The 24562-nt window shown below is 37.2% G+C and overlaps 1 protein-coding gene across 1 annotated transcript in view; it reads left to right on the plus strand.

The window, feature by feature from the left end:
* Positions 1–24562, plus strand: part of AVL9 (AVL9 cell migration associated) — a 51342-nt gene that overhangs the window by 17595 nt on the left and 9185 nt on the right. Inside the window, exons 2-11 of the mRNA XM_020908896.2 lie at positions 635–755; positions 2430–2515; positions 5996–6067; positions 8805–8894; positions 9545–9611; positions 10687–10727; positions 11911–11949; positions 16285–16354; positions 16782–17314; positions 23963–24097. Coding sequence (XP_020764555.2) covers positions 635–755; positions 2430–2515; positions 5996–6067; positions 8805–8894; positions 9545–9611; positions 10687–10727; positions 11911–11949; positions 16285–16354; positions 16782–17314; positions 23963–24097 — 1254 coding nt within the window. The remainder of the gene's footprint in view (positions 1–634; positions 756–2429; positions 2516–5995; positions 6068–8804; positions 8895–9544; positions 9612–10686; positions 10728–11910; positions 11950–16284; positions 16355–16781; positions 17315–23962; positions 24098–24562) is intronic.

Here is a 24562-nt window from a genome sequence, read left to right on the forward strand (position 1 = left end):
CTGGTAAACATGGGGAATGCCAGAAACTGGCAGCTTATGCTAAAAACTTTGTTATTTCTCTAAGACACAGTATTAGAGAGACTTCATTGATCAGTTCTCAATCTTGGGACAGAAAATAACCTACAGTGGTAGTTCATGCCCACTTACCCCCTAACAGCCCACTGAAACCATAAGCTCCAGTGTTGGGAGCAAGGGAGTCAACTGATGGGAAGCAAAGCTAGATCTTGACTCCGCTTCTCAGGCTCCTTCGTTGGATCTCTCCTCCTCAGTCAGGAGGATATTGGTTTTTCTCAGCGCTCCCTGTCTTCGGTTACCATCTATTTGATAACAACTCCCAAACGTACATCTCCAATTCAGTCACCACCACCACTGCACCCTACCCTCACACATGTCAAAATTAAATTCCTTTAAATCAAAAAAGGGGAAAGGCTTACTTTTTGTTTTTCTTCCCCTTTTCCTCCTTTTTCCTTTTTCTTCTCCTATACCCGTAGGTTTGTTGATATTGACAAATGGCATCAACAAGCGTGGCTTATCCTTACTTCTGTCATTGAGAGTTTGAAAGCATTTTTGCCTGTCGAGGTATAACTTTCCCTTTGATCTTCACCCTGTTGGCTAACATTCCTTACCATTTTAGGTTGAGTTCTCTTACCCGCCCCTGATTCCAGGAGATGGACATGATAGTCACACCTTACCTGAAGAATGGAAGTATTTGCCCTTCCTTGCCTTACCAGATGGCGCACACAACTACCAAGAAGGTATGTAAACTCACAGTGGAGCAATCAATAGGTGCCCTTTTTTTTTTTTTTCCAAATTTGCTCAGACATCTTAGAGTCTGAGTACTTTGGTAATGAAAGACATTTGGCCTAGTGATTATTGATAAAATATTTAAATGGTTATTTGAAGATGACTAGTTGGTTATTTATACTAGAGGATCTGCAGAGGAGTACCAGGCTTATATTGCTAATGGTTGGTGAACTTGGCCACTCTTTTGTCAAGAGCTCTGGCCAAGGTAAGTGATTAGCCATATTAGGACATCTCCTGTTGGTAGCACTTTCTATATTTAAACCTCAGACTCCTCTCAGAGACAAACTCAGGAAAGTTACCTGCACCAGCTGCAGGCTGATTGAAGCTCTAGCTACAAGTTGACTAGCTTCATCTTCCAGTGCCCACCTGAAAACACCCGGGATTGTTTCTCTTCTCCTGAAGCATTGCCGTCACAGTCTGCTTAAAAGTTTTCATGCGTGGGGAGCGTGTTAACACCCTCAAAGAGAGCAGTGCTGTGAAGTTAGTATGGAATCTCCTATCACCCTATACATGAGTGCTTTGAATGGCTTAATGAAGAAATATGCTTTATCATGGTTTTATAGGCTCTTCCAAGACACCAGATTAAACTTGGGTTGGTTGCTTGTTTTTCTAAAATTTATTAATTTTTGTATGAAATAAGGTAAATCCTACTATGCAGTTTAACATAAAATTTAAATGCTGTATTTTTAACCTCCTAAACCTTTTTAACTTTCTATTTTGAATCGGAGTGTAGCCAATTCACAAATCTCTTTGTAAAAATATTTTTAGTATGAGCGCTTTTAAACATACAGAAAAGTTGGAAGAATAGTAAATATTCGACAGATTTTCTTTATATATGTCTACGGTTTTGCCTATATTATACTTCCCCAGTGGCTCAGACGGTAAAGAATCGGCCGGCAATGCTGCAGACCCAGGTTCAATCCCTGGGTCAGGAAGATCCCCTGGAGAGGGGAATGGCTACCCACTCCAGTATTCTTGCCTGGAGAATCCCATGGACAGAGGAGCCTGGCAGGCTATAGTCCATGGGGTTGCGAAGAGTCGGACACAGCCGAGCAACTAACACTTGAACGGTTTTGCCTAGACTATTTGAAAGTCAGTTGTAAACATCATGACACTTTATCTGTAAATACTTCAGCCTGCATTTTCTAAAAATAAGATCATTCCTGGGATGACTTTGGATTTTGACCTTTACCACAGCTAAGAGATTTAACAGTAATTCCATAATACCACCTTATATCCAGCCTACATTCAGATTTCCTCAGTTGTCCTAAGAATTTCCTGGATCTCTTCAAAATTTCTGTGTTGCCTTTGGTTTGTATGATTCTTTACTTTCTTTTAATCTGGGATAATCCTGTATAATAAAGTATTTTCTGAGAAAGGCAGCTGTAGTTTCAACTCATCCCGTTACAATTCAGCCTCTAGAGCTTTTTGTGTGATGAGTATACACTGAAAGGCAGTGAGAGGAATTCTAAGAAACCAGTGGTTTGATGCTAGAAATAAATCTGACATGGGTTCCTGTTACTTCATCATTTTTGTTTCAATGACTTCATTATACTAATGTCAGAGTTGATTATTAAATACAAGTAATCTACTTTGGTATTTACATTTTTCTGTATATCTCTTAGATACTGTGTTTTTTCACTTGCCACCCAGAAATGGAAATGGAGCCACTATATATGGTATCTCTTGCTATCGACAAATTGAAGCCAAGGTAAGACAGTTAAAATGAAAACCAAAAAAACACTTGAAAACTCTTTGTACTGGCCACTTAAGATGTAGAATTTGGGGAAATACATAAGTCTTTATTTTTCATGTGGTACCTGTAATATTGTTTTAAATTTTTATAAACTGTGTAGCTGTTTTCTCTACTGTACCAGTTAATTCACATGAATGTTTTTCTAAGTTGAGATTAGTGACTATATTTGTATCATAATGTTTGGTACATTGTTTTTAGATAGTGATACCTAAATTATCCATTTATCTTCAGAATACTGTATTTCAATTTCATGGTATCCTTGAGTTTTCTATTTCTAATGTTTGGTATGACAACTAAAAAAAATACAGAACAGACTTTTAGACTCTGTGGGAGAAGGCGAGGGTGGGATGTTCTGAGAGAATAGCATTGAAACAAGTATACTATCAAGGGTGAAACAGATCACCAGCCCAGGTTGGATGCATGAGACAAGTGCTCAGGGCTGGTGCACTGGGAAGACCCAGCGGGATGGGATGGAGAGGGAGGCGGGAGAGGGGATCGGGATGGGGAACACATGTAAATCCATGGCTGATTCATGTCAATGTATGGCAAAAACCACTACAATATTGTGAAGTAATTAGCCTCCAACTAATAAAAATAAATGAAAAAAAAAGAAAACTAAAAAAAGGAATGGTAATGAGTGTTTTTCTTTTTTTTAGAAGCTATCTAGAAGTAGTGGAAAGTACTGACAGTAGCTGCAAACTACTCACAAGTCATCTTAATTACCTATCATTAAGATTTTGATCATTCTTGAACTTACCTGCCCTCCTAATGCCTAACTTAGTATAATAGCTCTGATTAACAAATTAAAATAAACCAAGATGGGTAGCTTCCCCTTTCCTGCTTTGTTTCTGAGCACCACCATTCTTTTTGCAGTGGGGATACCCTTTCTGAGTAGATCGCTTTCCTTTAATGAAATCATTAATATTCTGAAGTAGTGGTACTGGTATGTGTCAGTCAAATCTGACTCTGTGACCTCACAGATTGTAACCAGGCTCCTCTGTCCATGGAATTCTCCAGGCAAGAATATTGGGAGTGGGACAATATTGTAAAGTAATTAGCCTCCAATTAAATAAATTAATTAAAAAAAAAGAATACTGGAGTGGGTTGCCATTTCCTTCTCCAAGGCATCTTCCTAACCCAGGGGTCAAACCCAGGTCTCCTGCATTGGCAGGCAAATTCTTTACCTCTCATACCACTTGGGAAGCTTGAAGTAGTTCTCAGCTGCACATTGTAATCACCTGGAGAGTTTTAGATAAGTAGCGATGACTGGTTCCCCACTCCAGAGATTCTGAGTTAATGTTCTGGCATCAGGAGTATTAAAAGCTCCCCAGGTGATTCTCATATGCAGGCCAGACGATGAACCACTGCTCTGAAACAATGGTTTTTAACCAAAACTACTTGGAGACTTCTTAATTATAAGCATAATTGCTGGGCCTTTCCTTCTACAGACTGAATTAGAATCTCTGATAATTGATCCTAGGCAATCACAAAGTTTTAAAAGCTTCCTCAGGTGGGTAATTAACTTAGTCATAAAAATTTTTCTTTTAATTTTTATAATGAATGTTTCAAACACAGATAAATTAAAAGAATGGCACAATAAATTCCTGTATACCCAACCATCTACATTCGGCTGTCGTTAATATTCTACCACATTTGCTTTGTATGTGTGTGTTTCCCTGAACCATTTGAAAGTAATAAGTAAATTCCAGCATAAACAAGCTAGTTAACTACATGAAATAACCCTTCACGCACAGGGCCTAGAACAGAGGACACACATTGTGAAAAAATATTTGTGGTTCAGGTGAATGCTGTGCTGTGCTTAATTGTTCAGTCGTGTCTGACTCTTTGCAACCCCATGGACATAGGCAGCCAGGCTCCTCTGTCCATGGGGATTCTCCAGGCATGAATACTGGAGTGGGTTGCCATACCCTCCTCCAGGGGATCTTCTCAACCCAGGGATCGAACCCTGGTCTCCCACATTGCAGGTGAATTCTTTACAATCTGAGCTACTGGGAAAGCCCAAGACTCCTGGAGTGGGTAGCCTATCCCTTCTCCAGGGGAACTTCCTGACCCGGGAATCGAACCAGAGTCTCCTGCGCTGTAGACAGATTCTTTACCAGCTGAGCTGGTAAAGCTGGGAAGCCCTTCAAATGTATAACTGAATTTAGAGATAAAGAAATCTGAGAATTTGTATTTGACTTCTTCACATAGTGTTACCCTTGCACATTGATATTACTAGATGAAATGAATTGAGCTGCTCCCTTTTCTTGGAAATCTGTTCCTTTCACCACCTTTTACCCCTGTACATTGTGTGTGTTAGTCACTCAGTTGTATCCGACCCTTTACAACCCCACGGACTATAGCTGCCAGGCTCCTCTGTCCATGGAATTCTCCAAGCAAGAATACTGGGATGGGTAGCCATTCCCTTCTCCAGTAAGTTGTATAATCACTAGTAAAATTTTTTCTCCAGTGCTGTTGTTATTAACAGCAGTTCTCATGATCTGCCTAGATATCCTTAAAGTGGCATTCCACACCTCCTGTCTCTCTTACCTCCTGAGCCTGACCTACTTTAGTCTATCAGGGTTGCCCATTTCTCCAAGTTGTTCTCTCCTTATCTGATAACTAGATAGATAAACCAGATATCAGAGGTCCTAGAGCCTAGGAGAAAGCCTTTCATTCCCTTTGAACAAAGGTGAGACCTAATGGATGAATCCAATAAAGGTAAAGAGGTAGAAGCGGATTGAAGAAAGGCTCTACTCTCATTGTAATTTAACAGATCATCATTTCTTAGGCAGTTGAAGACACAGATCCAAGGAGATGTCAGGCAGTACACGAGAAGGGGAAGTGTCGCTCTTACTGCCCTCACAGCCTTTCCTGGGGTTGATCAAGTCTTGTTTCCTAGCAGAGAACTGCAGAAATCTTATGTAGTCATCCTCAAAATCACCAAGACCTGAGTTATGGCTCAGAACTGGACTACAGGTGTGCCAGGACAGACTTTGAACAGTGGAGAATAATCAGCATAAAAAAACTGCTGACGATTCTTCCATCTCTGGAGAAACAAGCTCTTAAACTGTCCCCTTCCCACCAGAAACAAAAAATCTCTGAAACGGGTATCCATTTTAAAACTGGAACCAAGGATGACTGGTTTGCATTATGGTTGTGGCAATTTATGCATAAAGTATTCTCCAGCAGACTGTAAATTCCTTGAGAGCAGAGATGGTCTCTCACTGTTATATTCCCATTGCCTGCCAGAGTCTAACAGAGTGCTCTGGTTGACATTTATTCATTCAATAAATATCTTCTGAGATTCTCAGTAAGTACTTTTAAATTTATTAAGTGCAAGGTTTTTTTTTTTTTCTGATTGCTATCTTATATTGAAACAATGATTTTTAAATATTTCCTTGAAAAATTTCTAATAGTGACTGTTTGTTATAGGCATTGAAAGTACGGCAAGCAGATATCACCAGAGAGACTGTTCAAAAAAGTGTCTGTGTTCTAAGCAAGCTGGTAAGAGACCGAATAACCTGTTAATATCAAACACTCATGGCAGCTTTTTATTTGAGAATAAAGCATTATTGGAATGAGGAGAGGAACTTCCCTGGCCGTCCAGTGGTTAAGAGTCTGTGCTTCCACTGCAGGGGTTATGGGTTTGATCCCTGGTCTGCGAACTAGATCCCATAGGCCACAACTAAGACCCAGCACGGATAAATAGATAAATATTTTAAAAAATAGTTTAATAACATGGACCTTTCTAATAGGATCTGAAGGATCAGGGTATTTCTTCCAAGATAGTAATTTTACACATAGGTCAAGAATAGTCTCCTAGAGAAGAAATGATTATAAAAGATTTTAATATCAGAAAATTGGTGGATTGCTAATCTCATTCCTGTACCCAGTTTCTTAAAGGGTAACCTGAAAAAATATATATCAGGGAATTTTTTTTTTTTTAGACTGGACCAGATGACCAGTGTATAGGAGTGCTGGATGTTGGACAAATACACCATTTTGAAAGGCTTCCTGAACGATCATTGTTCAAAGAACAATAATAATCATAATGGTGCCATTTATCAAATGCCTATATGTCAAATATTCTATAGCTGGCACTTTTTAGATAGTGTTGTCATTTTAAACCTCATAAGAAGAGAGATCTAAGTACTTACTGTTCTTGTTTCACAAATAAAGGTACATCTCAGACAAAAAATGTCTCTCAGAGACATGTAACTACTAATGATAAAGTTGCGGTGAAAATCCAGTTTTATTGAAGAGATAAAACAGGCAGGGAGATGGAGAGAGCTGACTCATGCAGAAACATCTGATGGTTCATAGTGCCTTTTAGCCTATATATAAAAATATGTTTAGATAGTAATGATATATTAACCAGGATTTTTGTTGTTGCCTTCCAGAGTCTAGCACAGAGTGCTCTGATTAACATTTATTCATTCAATAAATACCTTCTGAGATTCTCAATCAGTACTTTTAATTTATTAAGTGCAAGATATGTTTTTTTCTGATTGCTATCTTACATTGAAACATAATGATTTTTAATGACTTTTGTTGTTGTTTTAAACGCTAAGTTGTGCAGCCTCAGGGACTGTAGCCCACCAGGCTCCTCTGTCCGTGGGATTTTCCAGGCAAGAATACTGGAGCGGGTTTCCATGTCCTCCAGGGAATCTTCCTGACAGGGATTGAACCCGCATCTCCTGCATTGGCAGGCGTGTTCTTTACTGCTGAGCCACCAGGAAAGCCCATTATCTGGGATACTGGGGATAAAACTATTCCAGTATTACTTGTTTTAACTAGTTAGAGAATACATACAACATTAGTTTCTGCATCCTGAAAAGGACATAGAAACCAGAAAACATCTAGAAAAGAACATTTTATTGTTGTTCAGTCGCTAGGTCATGTCCGACTCTTTGCCACCTCATGGACTGCAGCACACCAGGCCTCCCTGTCCTTCACTATCTCCTGGAGTTTGCCCAAATTCATGTCCATTGAGTCAGTGATGCTATCCAACCATCTCATCCCCTGCCGCCCTCTTCTCCTTTCGCCTTCAATCTTTCCCAGCATAAGAAAAGAACATAAAAGGATGGAAATGGTAGGAAGAGGGTTTTAAATAGGTAAGAATTAAGGAGTAACTTTGTGTTCATATATACAAAAGAATATTATATAGAATATAATAAGGACACAGACCAGTAGCTTTTTTTTAGATTTTAAGCCTCTATTGAAGGCCAGAAAAGGCAAAATAAACTTAATCATGAGTGTCCAACTAGATATAAGAACTGAGTGCTGCAAGGATGATTAAATGTAACCACAAGCTAGCAGAACAGTGTGAAGAATTATGATGTTCTAAATTTTATAATACTAATGGCTATACTAATGCATATATATGGAATTTAGAAAGATGGTAACAATAACCCTATATGCAAGACAGAAAAAGAGACACAGATGTATAGAATAGACTTTTGGACTCTATGGGAGAAGGCGAGGGTGGGATGATCTGAGAGAACAGCATCGAAACATGTATATTATCAAGTGTGAAATGGATTGCCAGCCCAGGTTGGATGCATGAGACAAATGCTTGGGGCTGGTGCACTGGGATGACCCAGAGGGATAGGATGGGGAGGGAGGTGGGAGGGGGGTTCAGATTGGGGAACATATGTATAATCCATGACTGATTCATGTCAATGTATGGTGAATACCACTACAATATTGTGAAGTAATTAGCCTCCAACTAATAAAAATAATTGGGAAAAAATAAATAAATAAATTTTATGATACTAGTGGCTAACATTTAAGTGCTTTCTATAGCCAGATAGTCTAGTAAGTGCTTTTGAATGTGAAAGTGTTAGTCAGTCACTCGTTTCCAGCTCTGTGTGACCCCTTGGACTGTAGCCCGCCAGGCTCCTCTCTCCATGAGATTATCCTTCCATACGCACGTGTTTACATTAGGCAGCAGATGTGGAGAGGTTAAGTGCCCAGAGTTATGTGACTGAGTGACCAGAGCAACACGCAGGAAGTCTGTGCCCACACTCCCAACCCAGTGCTCTGAGTGGTGGTTACTTTGCACCTGCACCCTAGAAACTAGAACATGTGACTTAACAACATTCAACTGTGAATAATAAGATACTAAAGTTGTCAGTAACTTTTTCCTTTCTGGTCTTTTCAAGTTAAAAGGTTGTGGGGTGTTCGTTTTGTTTTGTTTTTACTATTATCAAACTAATGGTAATTTCTCTTTTTCTTTAAGCCTCTCTATGGCTTACTTCAAGCAAAACTTCAACTCATTACACATGCATATTTTGAAGAGAAGGATTTTTCCCAAATTTCCATTCTAAAGGTAACTTTTTATCCTCCATGGATGTGTTTGAAGACAGATTCATGAATCAAGTAGATCTTTAATATTGTGAGAGATAATTTATTAACTTAAGAAAGATATTCTTCTTTGAAAATAACATTGAAAATGGGCCAAAGATCTGCCCAAAAGGTACAATTTCTACTTAGTAAATGATGACTACAGTTGATTATAACAAATATTTCTGTTAATGGATCGTAGCCCTTTTGCTATGGCATTGCTTCTCTACATTTGTTATCTCTTTAATACCCTGCACAGTATGTTTATATATCAGGCTTCTGGATCCTAACTTCCATATCAAAAAGCACAGAGAAACTACATGACTATTTTACTGAAGAATAATGTTTTTCTCAAGGCTGCCATTATTGTATACAGCGTGGATCTCTCCTGGATTCTAGTGAGAGAGACAGTTATTTAGCAAGGACGTAGAGAGAATTTTTCCTAGGAATCCATACCACCATGGGAATGGATCAAGCTCTAAAATGTAGAGGTAAAGAAAGAAGGAGTTCTGGAAACTGGCAGAGTTTCAAAGAGACAAAACTGCTTCAAAGCAGCAGTTTTCCCCTGGTCATCCTATTTCTGATTCAGTGTCTAAACTGATGGTAAAGTGTTCTAAACTGAATCTTATTTTATAGGAGCTCTATGAACATATGAATAGTTCCCTGGGAGGAACTTCATTAGAAGGATCCCAGGTATATCTTGGTAAGTCGCTTTTTCTACAAGTCAGAAGAAATGCCCTCTGTTCTTTTTGTTTGGCATGTTGCTTGCGTGTAAAACTTCATGATCAGAGTTACATTTCTATATGGTATCTAAAATCTCCAACCGAAATTTAGAAGTATTATTGTATAAGGCATATTTCAGCTTTTCAGAATAATAATGGAAGTTTTTTCTTTTCCTTACGTTAATGCTGATCAGGTCAGTTCCTTGTCATAACACAGAGGGAAAGCAAGGGAGAGAGAAATCTGCTTATTAGTGTCTTTCTATTCTAAGATTTTTCAAGTTGGGGGTTTATGCTATTTTCACAACCAAGAACATCCATTGGTGTGTCAGGCACTCAGTAAAAGTCCTTTTCATGATTTTTTTTTAAAAAGTCTTGATCACATAGTAATTTATGCTCACTCACTTTGAATTTTAGTGTAAAGTAGCCAAACTGTGCTAAGTTCACTTTTGCAGTTCTATGTGTAATGTGAGTTGGTTATAAAACTCCTTTTCAGAGGATATATTTTTCTCTGAATTAATTTATCTTGTCTTATGGCAGGCGATCAGAGAAGACTGTGATTCAGAAATAATACCTATGGGGTGTAGTGCCCAAAAACCTTGTTTAAATGATTGAGTGCCACTGTGAAGTACAAGCTTCATGATTTCTAAACTTGTACAATTTGTAAGATGGCTTTAGAATGGGAAGAAGGTGTGAGAGTTGCACGGCCACAACATGAGCCTCTAGCCACAAGTAACTGTTTGCATTTAGATTAGAGTTAATAGAAATTAAATTTAAAAATCAGTTTGTCATTTGCCGTATTTCAAGTACTCACTGGCCACTTATGTCTACTCTATTGGACAATGTAGATTTAGAAGATTTCCATTATTGCAGGACATTCTATCTGATAGTATTGAAGTTCTGTTTATATGTGTACATAATCAGATATTACATAAATATTTAAATTTTGCATAGTCCTACTTTTACCTAACTTTTTTAAGGACATTAAAACTTCCCTTGACAAAAACAGTAGGTTGTAGTCACAGATTAGCTTTTCTTTTCTTTTTTTTAACATTATAGGTTTATCTCCTCGGGATCTTGTGCTTCATTTTCGACACAAGGTATGATACTTTATTTAAATTGATGATGTACTAAAATTATGTTCATTTAACTAGGCAGCTTTCATGAGCTGCATGGTCTAATATAGATTATGGCATAACCATGTTTTAGTTTTTCTGAGACAGCTGTCATAATGATAGAAAGTTAAAAGTGTTGGTAGTGCTTATATAATAGAAATTTCTAAAAGTACACAGTGTCTGTTTATTTCAGTGCAGGATAGGATACTTTCTTCTACAGTTGTTGATATTTTGGATATTATGAAATTAGAGTGGAAAGAAACATGTTTTGTTTTATTTTATTCTTCTTCACTATGGTTTATTACAGGATGTTGAGAATAGTTCCCTATGCTTTACAGCTGGACCTTTTTGTTTATCCATTCTATATGTAATAGTTTGCATCTACCACTCTCAAATTCCCAGTTCACTCCTCTCCAACAAACCCCCCACACACACACTTGGTAACCACAAATCTGTTCTGTAAGCCTGTGAGTCTGTTTCATGGATAAGTTTATTTACATTGTATTTTAGATTCCACATGTAAGTGATATCATATGGCTTTGTCTTTTTCCCTCTGACTGACTTCATTTAGTATGATAATCTCCAGGTCCATCCCTATTGCTCCAAATGGCGTTGTTTCTTTCTTATGGCTGAGTAGTAACCCATTGTGTGTATATGTGTGTGTGTGCATGTGTGTGTGTATACCACATCTGAAAGAAATATGTCTTCATTTATCTTGTAGACTATTTTGCATGTTGCCCTGAGAGTGAAACATTTTCCAGCAAAATCTCTATACTGAACGTCTTTTGACTGGGGCATACACACATTGATTGTTCCCTTAACACGTATAGTGAGTATCTGTCTGCTCTGTGAGTGCCCTGGACAAACAGAAGTAAATGAATAGTACCTTCCCTTTAAGGGGCTTGCAGATATTTCAAGCAAAAAATGGCACAACTTCCTCCCAAAAGTCCAATTTGATAGTGATATAAGGGGTACTCACATTTTTTAGAGAATTCAAATACTTAATTTCTCAGTATAAGTTTGTAATTTTCAATTATTTTTAAAGCACTAGAATTATTTAATATTATTGACTCAATGTTACATGGTTATGTTTGAGGGGGGGACAAAGGCAAATGAATAATAGGCTTGGATTTCTTATTTTAATACAATATTTTTTTTCTTTCTTCAGGTTCTAATCCTATTTAAGCTAATTCTTCTGGAAAAAAAGGTGAGATTTGATGGATGGAATATTTTACATTTATTGACATTTCTTAAAACTAAAGTATAAATTAAGACTTTTTTGGCTATCAAATTGCAGTGAGCTAAAGTACATATTCTTTTTTACACTATAGAAGTGTGAATTCGTGCAGTGTTTTCTGGGGCAGTTTGATAGTATTCAATAGTTATCAAGGTGGTTTTGACTATGTCGGTAATAGAGAACTCTATGTATGTATGTGTATGTGACTGTGCTGTGTTGACACATGGAATCTTAGTGACCTGACCAAAAATGGAACCTGCACCCTCTGCAGTAGAAGTCCAGAGTCTTCCCCTGGACCAGCAGGGAAGTCCCCAAAACTCAGTCTAAATTGACTTAAAAAATGTATTGCCTTGCTTCAGACTCGAGAGTATGTTGACTGAATAGTTTGATAATATAATTAAGTACCTAGATTTTTTTCATCTCTTTGCTCTACAGTCCACGTGCTAGCTTTATCTTAAGCCTGATTTCCCTTGTAGTATAGGATTACTGCCAACAATAGTTGAGCTATATGCTGCCTCAGCTATATGCTAGTGACAGAGGTAATATCTTTTCCCTAATCATTTAATGAGAATTCTTCCCTTTAATTCATTTGGGCCTGTGAGACCATATGCCTACCCAGAACCAATAATTGTTGCTGAAGAAAAGTCTGTATTGATTGTCTTAAGCCTGGTTCCAGATGTGCACTCTGGTACAAAGGGATGGGATTGCCATGATTTTAGATAAAAAATTATAAGGGATTTTAGACCAGGGTCTGCACACTTAAGCCCCAGGGCCAAATTTTGCCCACCACCTATTGTTCTAACTAAAGTTTTATTGCAACACAGTTTTAGCCATTCTTCAGCTTATTGTTTATGGCTGCTTTTGAACTACAGTGGGAGAGTTAAGTAGTTGGAACCGAGACCAAATCGCCCACAAATGAAAAATGCTTACTATCTCACCCTCTATAGAAAGTTTGCTGACCTCTGGTTTAGACGAGTCAGGAGCCATCCCTGGATCTGTGGTCAGTATTACTGTGCTCAGTAGAGATGGAATGGATGTTGGAGGGTCAGCCATTCACAATGTCCAGTATAATTAATTATCATAAAAATGTTTATCCATTTGACCCAGTAATTGTCCTCTTAAGAGATTTGTTTTCCAGAATTTACCTGAGCTGACACAGCTCTAAGAGATTCTTTCACAGAATCGTTTTTAATAATAAATTATCAATGAATAACTTGTTTTGATTTATCTTGTATATCCAAACAACAAAAAAGATTCTGAGTGGTTTTATTGTCTTAAAGATGTTTCATAGCATGTTAAGTGAAAAATGATGATCCAACTACATATCAAGCCCAGGATTCTGATTTTATGAATAGATTGTATTTATTCATTGAAAAGAGATTGGAAGGAAAGACAGCAACAGTTTGGTGACCATGTATATTTTTAAGAAGGAAATACTTTTCTGTATTCTGGTTTTCTGAATGAATATGTATTCTTTCTTCAAACAGGAAAGTAAATTTTAAAAAAAGAATGAAACATGTACTAGTGCAATATTTCAACCTTTAAAAAAAGCTTAGTTGTAAAATACACATAACGTATAATTAACCATCTTAGCCATTTTTAAGTGTGCAGTTTCTTAGCATTAAGTATGTTCACGTTGCTGTGGTATCACCATCTGTCCTCAGAACTCTTCATTGTGTAAAACCGAAACTCTACCCATTAAACAATAACTCCACTTTCACCCCTTCTCCCACCACTGGCGACCACCCTTCTACTTTCTATCTCTATAAATTGGACTATTCTAGGTTTCTCACAAGTGAAATCATATGTGTTTGGCTTATTTCATTTAGCACAGTGGCCTCAAGGTTCATCCATGTACAACAGATGTCAAAATTTCCTTCCTTTTTGATGATGAATAATATTCCATTGTATGTACATATGACATTTTTTTATCCCTTCATTCATTGATGGACACTTGGATTGCTTCCACCTTTTGGCTCTCGTGAATAAAACTGCTGTGAACATGGGTCTGTGTAAATGTCTTCAAGACCTTGGTTTCAGTTTTTTGGAGTATATACCTAGAAGTGACATCTCTGAATCACATGGTAGTTCTGTTTTTAATCTTTTGAGGAACTGATGTATTTCCCATAGTGGCAGCACCATTTTACATTCCTACCAACAGTGCACAAGGGTTCCAGTTTATCCACATTCTATCCAGCATTTGTTATTTGCTTGTTTTTTGATAGTAGCCATCCTAATAGGTATACGGTAGTATCTCCTGGTTTTGATTTGCATTTTCTTAATAATTAGTTATGTGAGCACCTTTTCATGTTTTTGTTGGCCACTTGTATGTCTTTCTTGGAGAAATGTCTTCCCTAATCCTATACCCATTTTTAATCAGGTTTGGTTTTTTGTTGTTTAGTTGTAAGGTTCAAATTTTTATTGCAACTTATAATTTTAAAAAAAATGTTTTTCAACACAGTGCACATGGTTATATATATCTGAAAAAAATTTTTGCAAAATAATAGTCTAGCCGCATGCAGTGACATTTATGATCAACTAGACTTTATTTAACATGGAAAATCATAGGTATACCCTTTTTACATTCACTTGATAAAGATGTCCTTTAATGTAAGTCTTGGTGTCTCTGTATTTACACACTACTCCCTAAAGCATCACTGTTTAAGGATGCATCATGCTTTATTAGATATGACTTAGTGCTACTAAATGATTTAATTGTTAAAGCAAAGAAAAAAACTCATCTCAGCAACTATATGCTTGTTTTTTCATCTAATTTAATTATCACTAGTGTTCCTCATAGCTCAGTTGGTAAAGAACCTGCCTGCAATTCAGGAGACATGGGTTCGATTCCTGGGTCAGGAAGATCCCCTGGAGAAGGAAATGGCAACCCACTCCAGTATTCTTGCCTGGAGAATCCCATGAATAGAGGAGCCTGACAGGCTCCAGTCCATGGGGTCATAAGAGTTGGACACGACTGAGTGAATTTCACTACAGTGTTAGTTTTAGTTCCATATCTAACTGAACCCTGTCCCTCAATTTTTATTCTGAAAACCCCACAAGAAAGTTGATAGAATAATTTTATAATGGATACTTTACATCCTTCATCTGTATTTGTGAGTTGTTAGCATTTTGCCACTTTTGCATTCCATTGTTTTATGTATGTTCATTCTTCCCCCAAATCATCATAATTTTCAACTAATTTGTAGAACCACAGTACTTCATTCCTAAACATTTTCAGATATATTTCTTAAGAATAAAGGTATATTCCTGGGGCTTCCGTGGTGGCTCAGTGGTAAAGAATCGACCTGCCAATGTAGAAGACGTGGGTTCAATCCCTGATCCAGGAATGTCCCACATGCTGTGGAACAGCTAAGCCTGTGTGCCCTGGAGTCCATGCTCCACAAGAGACGCCACCACAGTGAGAAGCTGTCACACCACAACTGGAGAGGAGCTCCAACTCTGCAACTAAAGAAAAAGCCCACACAGCAATGAAGACCCAGCACAGCCAAAAATGAATAAATAAAATGTTTAAAAAAGAATAGGGTATATTCCTACATAACAAGAGTATTTTCATATTCAAGAAATTTAACATTGAGATAATAAATGATATCTAATGTACAGTGCCTTTTCAGATTTCCCCAGGTATCATCATAATGTGCTATAAACTGTTTGCTTTTCTTAATCTGAGGACCATGGATCATGTATTGCATTGTTAGCTCTCTTTAATCTCAAACAGTTTTACCACCTCGCTTCTTGTTTTGTTTCTCTGTTTTTATGACATGGATTTTTTTTTTTTTTTAATAATCCAGATTAGTTGCATTTTAATATTAGATTCATATGATTATTTTCCTTTGGCTCATTTCCTTTTTTGGCAAGAATATTGTATAGGTAGTGATGTGTCTTTCTGGGGCATCATATTTGGAGGCCCATAAACTGCTTGTTCTCTTATTGGTGATACAAAGTTTGATCATTTGACTAAGGTGGTGATTGCCAGGTTTCTTCATATTAGTACTTGTTATTTTCCTTTGCAATTAATAGGTGAACTGTGGGATGATAAATTTGAAGCTAATGTGAATATCCTGTTGCCCAAGAGCCTTGCACAATAGTTTCAGCATGCGTTGGTAATTTTTACTTGAACCATGATTTTCTGATTCTGTCATAAATTCTGTATTTATTAGCTGTTATACTTCCATAAAGAAGAGTTTTCTTCTCTCTCTTCTTTGCTTCTTTAATTTTTTCTTTTTTTAAAAGTGTCATTGTGGACTCGTGGACTTTCTAATTTAATTTTGATTGACTCCATTTCAGGTTCTCTTTTATATTTCTCCAGTGAATAAATTGGTGGGTGCCCTGATGACTGTGTTATCCCTTTTTCCAGGTAAGAGGGTAGCAGTTTCCACTCTCTTACTGGACCTTTGAATGATAAAACTTTTCAAGGACAAAGTGGTTAGGGTTACTGTCTGTTTTAATAGGATATTTTCACTTTGGCAATAGATTTCTCTCTTGTCTGAGATTTTCTTGTTTTCAATTAAAATTTGAGCGAGCATAGCTCATTAAAATTTTTTATAGGAGTTCCACTATTTAAAGCAGAATACACAGCTCTTCGGAGAAGGCAGTGGCAACCCACTCCAGTACTCTTGCCTGGAAAATCCCATGGATGGAGGAGCCTGGGGGGCTGCCGTCTGTGGGGTCGCACAGAGTCGGACACGACTGAAGCGACTTAGCAGCAGTAGCAGCAGCACACAGCTCTTATCTTCTAATATCTTATTGTAAGCCAAACTGTTCTCCAATATTGTATGTTTTAGGCATGATTGAACATGGACTCAGTGACAGTTCTCAGTACAGACCCCGAAAGAGTATGTCTGAAGATGCTGGGCTTCAGGAAAGTAATCCCCCTGCAGATGAATTTGTTTGTATGCCTGCTTCTGACATTTCAAATACCAGCTTAGGAACTGTCAAGAAAATCCTAGGAAACCATGGAGGAGATGCAGCCATCAAGACTGAAGAACCTTTGTTCCGGGTAGAAGATGATAGCGGTGAACAAGAAGCCAGTGATAGCAATCAGTATCTGAAACCTCCTTCTCGCCCATCTCCAGAGTCTTCAGAAAGTGACTGGGAGACCTTAGACCCTAGTGTCTTAGAGGACTCCTCCTTGAAGGAACGAGAACAGGTGGGGTCAGAACAGACAAACTCGTTTCCAAAGGACTCTTTGCCCTCAGATAGTCCTCCAATTACTGTTCAACCTCAAGCTAATACCGGCCAGGTGGTCCTGATACCAGGGCTGATTTCTGGCTTGGAGGAGGACCAGTATGGCATGCCCCTGGCCATCTTCACAAAGGTAAGAGTTAATGTCCTTTATTAATGCCCATACGGATAGCACAAAATCCTTTCAGAATTTAACTCTCAGTGTTGAACACATTTAAGTCTGCAAATTCTCATTGAAAACTGTAAAATAACATAGCAGATGTGTAGTACTATGACATCGGTGACCATGATGTAAGACTGCAGGGGATTTTGATTAGAGTTTGGAAACTGAGGTCAGCAATCACTGTGTTTGGTGTGTTTTTCATTAGTCAGGTTTACCTTCAGGGGAAAAAAGCAAACCAGCCTTGATTACATTTAATGAGTATATATTAAAATACCATAATTCCAAAAGCTGCAATTTTATAAGAAAGAATAAAAAGCATAGATGGCTAACTTAAATATTAGTACCCTTCATAGATATAATACACTGTTTTGGTTAACTGGCCTTAAAAATTAATCTTTAATCTTTTTATGGAAAAACATACAAAACATTTCTAATTTTTTAAAGTAATTTAAACACACCATAGTAAAACAAATTGCATCTTTGATTCAGTATCTTATTTCTAGGATATCATTTCTTTATGTCAGTAATACTATATTAGAATTCTGGAAGCTACATTTGAGGGTTTTTTTTTAATCCTAACAGGAGAAGCTACTTTATTGTCATTCATGAATTATTTTTTTTATGAATAAGATGAAAAGTCCCATTTCATTTTTCAGTAAAAGTATTTATTACCTTCCTACGTGCCAGGCCCTGTACTAGGTTCTAAATTCTTGTATCCATGGCTTTTCAGTTTAACCATGAAAGACAGATACATATGTCCAGTAACTAGAACAAAGCTTATGTTTTTCTCTAAATACCTTCCTTTATGCTAGAAGTAAAACTTTATATTGGAAAGAAAATGGATAGCATTGACTTGCCATCAATTCTTCTCCACTATGTGATAAATTCTTTCTGGGTTTATCCAATTTTACAAATAAGTACTTGCCCCAAGTCAGTATTGCTGACTAGTTAGCAGAAAATGCTGTCTTTGTTCATTTTGTGGTCTGTTAGGGGATGCTGAAATTATCTTAATTGGTTTCTTGATTGAACTAATGCATATTTGCTTATAACTGGAGTTTAGGAGCCTGGGGAGAAAACTCTGGGCCCTCAGACTACTAAGTATACTCAACAGCCACAAATTGTGGGTTTTCTGAACTCACATGTGGGTGTCATGACCGCCTATACTTTTGGAGCCCTTTTGGGGCTTCACCCACCCACTCTAATTTTTATCATTGTAGAGATACCAGGAGGGAGATTAACTGGGGTGGGGGATTTTGGTTTTGTCTGCGAGGTCGCTGAATTAAACAAAGCAATGTTAGTGTGTTGTATGTGCTGTTAATAAACTGTTTGGCAGAATATTCTCTTTGTGTATGTTATACCAGTACTGAATATATGATGGGCTTACCACCATCATTATGGTAAATTAAACATTTTCCTTTTAGGTTTTCTGTTTTATTATGTAATGATTCAAATCTAACTTTTTAAATCACAGTTTCAAATACAATTGCTGATTCTTTGATGTCAGCAGCTTTGGAATATGAAATATACTTAAAAATGAGTTGCCTTTACGCTTTTCTTTTTTCCTTCTCTTGAAGATTTTAAAAATACTTATAGAGAAGACCTCGATTAGCAAAGCATTCTGAAAAGTCATTTCAAATGTAGCCAAAGAGAAGCTTGGATGCCCTCAGAGTATTGCTGAAGTAAGATAGCAAGCTTTGAAGAGAATAATGAGTTGACTGGACCACTGACTGTGTTAGCATATGAAAGTTATGCTTGGAGAGATTCCAAAACTCCATATTTCCAGTCTTCTCTCTGGGACTTGAAATTGATGGTGCATTTCTTCTCAGTCTTAGAGATGAGGCTTATTACATAAACACTGTAGATACCAGACTCTCAAATATGCTTGAACTTTTCCTGAGAGCTGAATTAGGGAGGTAAGGAAGAAACTAGGTTGCTGAGGGAGAGGAGATGGGACTAGTGGCAACTTTAGGATAGGATTCCGTGGGATGAGGGGAGGGCAATGAGGGAACCAAAGGAGAAAGATGAAAATTTAGAAACTGTACCCATGTATTCATAGATATCTATCGGTGATTTTAGGTATTCACTAAAAAAAATTTTTTTTTTCAAAGTGACGTTTTTAACTTTTAAGAGAAGATAAACACCTACTTCTTAGTTTTTTAAATTATATGTATCTGGTACTTTTAAAAATGTAGTAATAATTGCCTCCACCAGAAGATCACTTAATTTAGAATTCTCTTATTTCAGTCTGTAACTGTTTTAGTAAAACAATAAACTTATGAAAGAATTAATAGTAAATGTAGTTGGAAACCAAAATTTTTTCTGCTTCATGTATTAAACTTCTTTATATATTGCTTCTGAGTTTATATCTGGTTTGCTTGCTTACAGGGTGTCATATTCAAATTTAGGGAACCTACAAATAACTTGACAACTAGTTAAAAAGTAGTAGATGCATGTTATTGAGTTTTATTTAAGTGGCACTAAAATTTTTCCCCCTCTTCTCTCAAGATTATTTTTAGTTTCATCATAATTTTGCATGAAGTTGTGTTTTATTATTCCTCTGTAGTTTTCTGGTTTTGGCTATTCTGCAATATATAAATTCTGTGGATGGATATCTACATTGTTTCTAGTTTCTGGTTACTACAAATAACACTTCTAGTAAATTCTTATTCAGTAATCTTGGCTGTATACGTGCAAGCATTTCTTTAGGAGTCAGTGCTTAGAAATGGGAATACTGGATTATAAGGAATGGGTAGATTAGCTTTACTAAAATAATTCCAAACTGTTTTCTAAAGTGGTTGTGACAATTCCTATTCCCACAGCAGTGTATTAGAGTTCCCTTTGATTCACATTCTCACCAATGGTTGTTATTGTCAAACCTCCTAATATTTAGCCAGTCTGATGGTATCTCGTGGCTCTTAATTTGTCCTTTTTTCAGTAGTCACTGTTGAGGCTGACCATCTTTTCATATTCTTGGTAACCTTTTGAATTTCCTTTTGTGTGGTAATTGTTCAAACCTTCCAGATTGTCTCCCTCGTTGTCATGATTTGTGAGACTGCAGGCTTTGTAGTTTTGACTTCCACATTTTGGGTTTTGTCTGCCTGGCATTCATTTCTGTGTATGTTGAGGAAGGGTGTCTGTCTCTGTGCTTCGTTGCTGCTTCATCCATGTATCTGTCTATCCTTGGGTCAGTCCCGCACTGTGTTAATTACCATTATGTCGTGTCAGGCAGAGAAAAGGCTTCTCCTCTTGCTATTGTTCTTCAAGAGTTTCTTAGCCCTTTGCATTTCCACATCAATTTCAGGATCAACTTAGGTTCTTACTTAAGATTTAAATAGGGGTTACCTTTAAGTGCTAGATAGAATTTGGAGAAAACTGACATCCCTACAGCAAGGAGGCTTGTGGTTCACAAACATGCTTATCATCTCAGACCTGAGAGATAAGAAAGTGGCAGTTGGTCCTAATGACATGGTAGCCCTTCCCAGGTCACAATGGAGAAGGCAGTATGCTTTTGAAGTGCTATAACAGATCAGCTCACAACAGGTCTTCCAGATTTGCCAAGCTGAGTTGTGTTTTTTAATGCCATCTGTTTCTTAGTTTTAATCGTGATCAAAAAGCAAATATAAGATTTATCTGCTTTACCATTTTTAAGTGCACAATTATGTGATTTTGAGTGTATTCTCATGGTTGTACTACAGATCTCTAGAACTTTCTCATCATGCAAAACTGAAAGTCTGTATTCTTTAAACCACAGTTTCCCATTCTCCCCTCACCCCAACCCTTGGCACCCATCATTGTTTCTATGAACTTAACTACTTCTAAATACTTACATAAGTGGAATCATACAGCATTTATCTTTTTGTGACTGGCCTATTTCACTTAACATAATATCCTCAAGGTTCATCCATGTTGTAGCGTATGACAGAATTTCCTTCCTTCTTAAGGCTGAATCATATTCCATTGTATGTATATACCACATTTTCCTTATCCATTTATCCATCAGTGGGCACTTGGGTTGCTTCTACATTTTGGCTATTGTAAGTAGTGCTGCTGTGAACATAGGTGTGCAAATATCTCTTCAGTTTCTTTTTTTTGGCCATTATTTACCTCAGCTCAAATATAGAAGTTAAACACCCTAGAAAAGTGGAAAGTGGTGGTGTGTTTGGGTATAGAGGCTGCTGTATTTTAATGTACTCAGACTCTTGCTGCCACTGTACATTGAAGACCTTTAAAAGATTTAGGCTAGATTGACCATCAGTAAAAGTGATGATGCTAAAATTTTAAGGTTATTTTGAACTACTGTTTAAAATAATTTTATAAATCTGCAATGCTTTCACATGGTTCAATATTCAGAAGGTTCCAAAGCATCTATAATAATAAAAAATCTCTCTCATTCCATTCCCTGCTACTCAGAGAATAGCAGGAAATTTGTTCCCCTCTCCATTGGCAACCAACCTTACCTAATCTATGTCTTTTTTTTTTAAAACAAAATATTCCGTGGAGATGAACTTCATCACGTACTGCAGGGTACTCCATCATATAGAAGAACATTTGTTCATTGCCCTAGTCATGAAGAGTTAGGATTCCTGTCTTTTGCAATGATAAGTAATGCTGCAATAAGTAACTTTTTACAAATCTCACATATGAACAGGTGTATCTGTGGGATAAATTGTAAGAAGTAAAATACTGAGTCAAAGAATATGGCTATGTGTAATATTTTAAGGACTGTATTTCTTCATTTAAAAAAAAAAAAACAAAACTTTGAACTATTGACTTTAAAAAAAAAAACCACATTCCTAGTTTTCATGCGACTTAGCCAAGAATTCCACTGCTGACAACAGACTTTTCTCCTTTAACAGAATCAGTTGTGAAATGCAGTACTATGAGCAATTGAATCAACCTTTGTAAATATAGGTAGTTCTGAAAGTGCCCTTATCAAGGATTCTCAGTCCTGGCTGGGGGAGTAGGAGTATTCGGGGGAGTCCATATAAAGTTTGAAAGAGCATTCAGCATTGTGGTATTTATGTTCAGAAACAAGAAACACATTTTTAATACATAGCACACAAGGTAAAGTGTGACCCTTGAGTCTACCAGCTGTTTGAGTGATTTGGCATGAGGAGCATGGATCCTTTCCACCTTTAGTCACAAGAGGGCGTGGGTTGAGAAACACTATATAGTGAATATGTGTAATGCATAAACATGGGTTTATTTTTGCTGCTTCTACTAGTTCACATTTTATAGAGGAGAGGAAAACATTGTCAAGAAGGAGAATAAAACCAGTTTACCAGACATGTATTCCAACTTCTGCAAGTCTTCTCTCATGTCTTCTCCTAATAGCTGGCTGTATGGTACATCCTAGACATAGGGAAGGACATGAAGCAGCAGAAGTGGTGTCTCCTTCCCTCAGAGAAATTCTCATGATGGAAACAAGACATTATCTGGATAACTGTGGTTCAGTGTTTTGTTTTGTTTTATTTTTTTAAAGGTGATTAAAAAAATAAATAATACTGTCATCTAACTTAATTGAAAACAAATTCAGGAGTTCAGCAAGTCCTCCCTCCTGGCTTTATACACAAATTATGCCACTTGTTGAGATCTATCTTGATTTAGAATCTTTCAGCAAAAATTCCATTTCCTCCTTCAGTGCATCATTCCAGTGTTAGCATTCCTTTTTCCTCAGGATATAGACTTCTTTTGTACACTTAACTCCCTGCTGTGGTTTGGCAGTTAAAATATAATTTTCAGGGCAATGGTATTTTCAAATGCAATTCAACTGGAAATTTCAAATACACAACTACTGGCATGGTCATTTTTGCTTTGAACATTTAGTAGCAAATATCTTGAAATACTGTATCATTTTAAATTATAAGACAGTAAAATAATTGCTATGCAGTGCTTTGCTATTCTTACAAGAGTACTTTGGTGGTTATGTGCAAATGCCTGTGTTTTAAAATTTTACTGGAAGAAGGAACAGCTTTCTACTAAACAGCATGCTTTTTAGTGGGCTTAATATTAGTACTTCATTCCTAAATGAAAAAAAAAAAAAAAAAAAACACAAAACCCTAGCTTGTTAGTTACAGTGGAAGCTTTTAAGTTGAACTGAAAGCCTAGTGGTCACTCAAGACAACCTTCATATTAGACCACCTTGCCAAGATTTGACCATTCATGGAACAGGTTAGCAATTAACTGGCCTTAATACAGTCAGGACCTGTGGTTGTTATTATTGGTATGTTATTGTGTTGAGTCAAAGATCAGCTGTGTTAGGAATAGCATGGGGTTGGGTGAAGATTGGGAGTTTCCTTTCCTACTATTAGCTGTCTAGGCTTGATGAGGGGCTTCCCTGGTGGTTTAGTTAGTAAAGAATCCACCTGCAATACAGGAGACCCAGATTCCATCCCTGAGTGGGGGAAATCCCCTGGAAAAGGAAATGGCAACCTGTTCTAGTATTCTAGCCTGGAAAATCCCATGGACAGAGGAGCCTTGTGGGCTACCATGGCCCAGTCCATGGGGTCACAAAGAGTTGGACACAATTTAGTGACTAAACCACCAAAACACCAACCGTTACGAGAGACATGGCTGTTCCATTACTTTTCTAACATTTTCTTCTCTTGTAATTCATAGGGATATCTGTGTTTGCCTTATATGGCACTGCAGCAGCATCATCTTCTCTCTGATGTCACCATTCGAGGATTTGTTGCTGGAGCTACTAACATCCTTTTTAGACAACAGAAGCACCTCAGTGATGCCATTGTGGAAGTAAGTTGATGTCTGAGTGCAAGTCCTTGATTGCTGGTCCCTGTTTTCTTTTTTAAATGAAATTTGGGGCATAGTAATAACACTGATAGTGGTCATAATTGCTTCCTTTGCCAGGCATCCTAAGCACCTTAGGTATATGAACTTATCTAATTTTCATAACAACCTGTGAGATAGGCATTGTTACTGTCCGTATCACACCTGCAGAAGCTAAGGAACAGAGGGGATCAGACAGCTGCTAAGCGGATGAGCCAGGATTCCTACCGAGGCTATCTAGTCTTAATAGTCTCACAATAAAAGTGTGTTTATTATTTAAATAGTTTAATATGCCCCAATATCAAGCAGAAGGAGCTAGAGATAAACATTTGATATCTTATTAATATAGAAGTAGTATAAATAATTTGTTAACTTTTACAATTAAAATTATTTTTACAAATGGGTGGGGGGGATTTCAGCCACACTAAGGTT

This window comes from Odocoileus virginianus, chromosome 1 (genome assembly GCF_023699985.2).
Source record: "Odocoileus virginianus isolate 20LAN1187 ecotype Illinois chromosome 1, Ovbor_1.2, whole genome shotgun sequence".
NCBI lineage: Eukaryota > Metazoa > Chordata > Mammalia > Artiodactyla > Cervidae > Odocoileus > Odocoileus virginianus.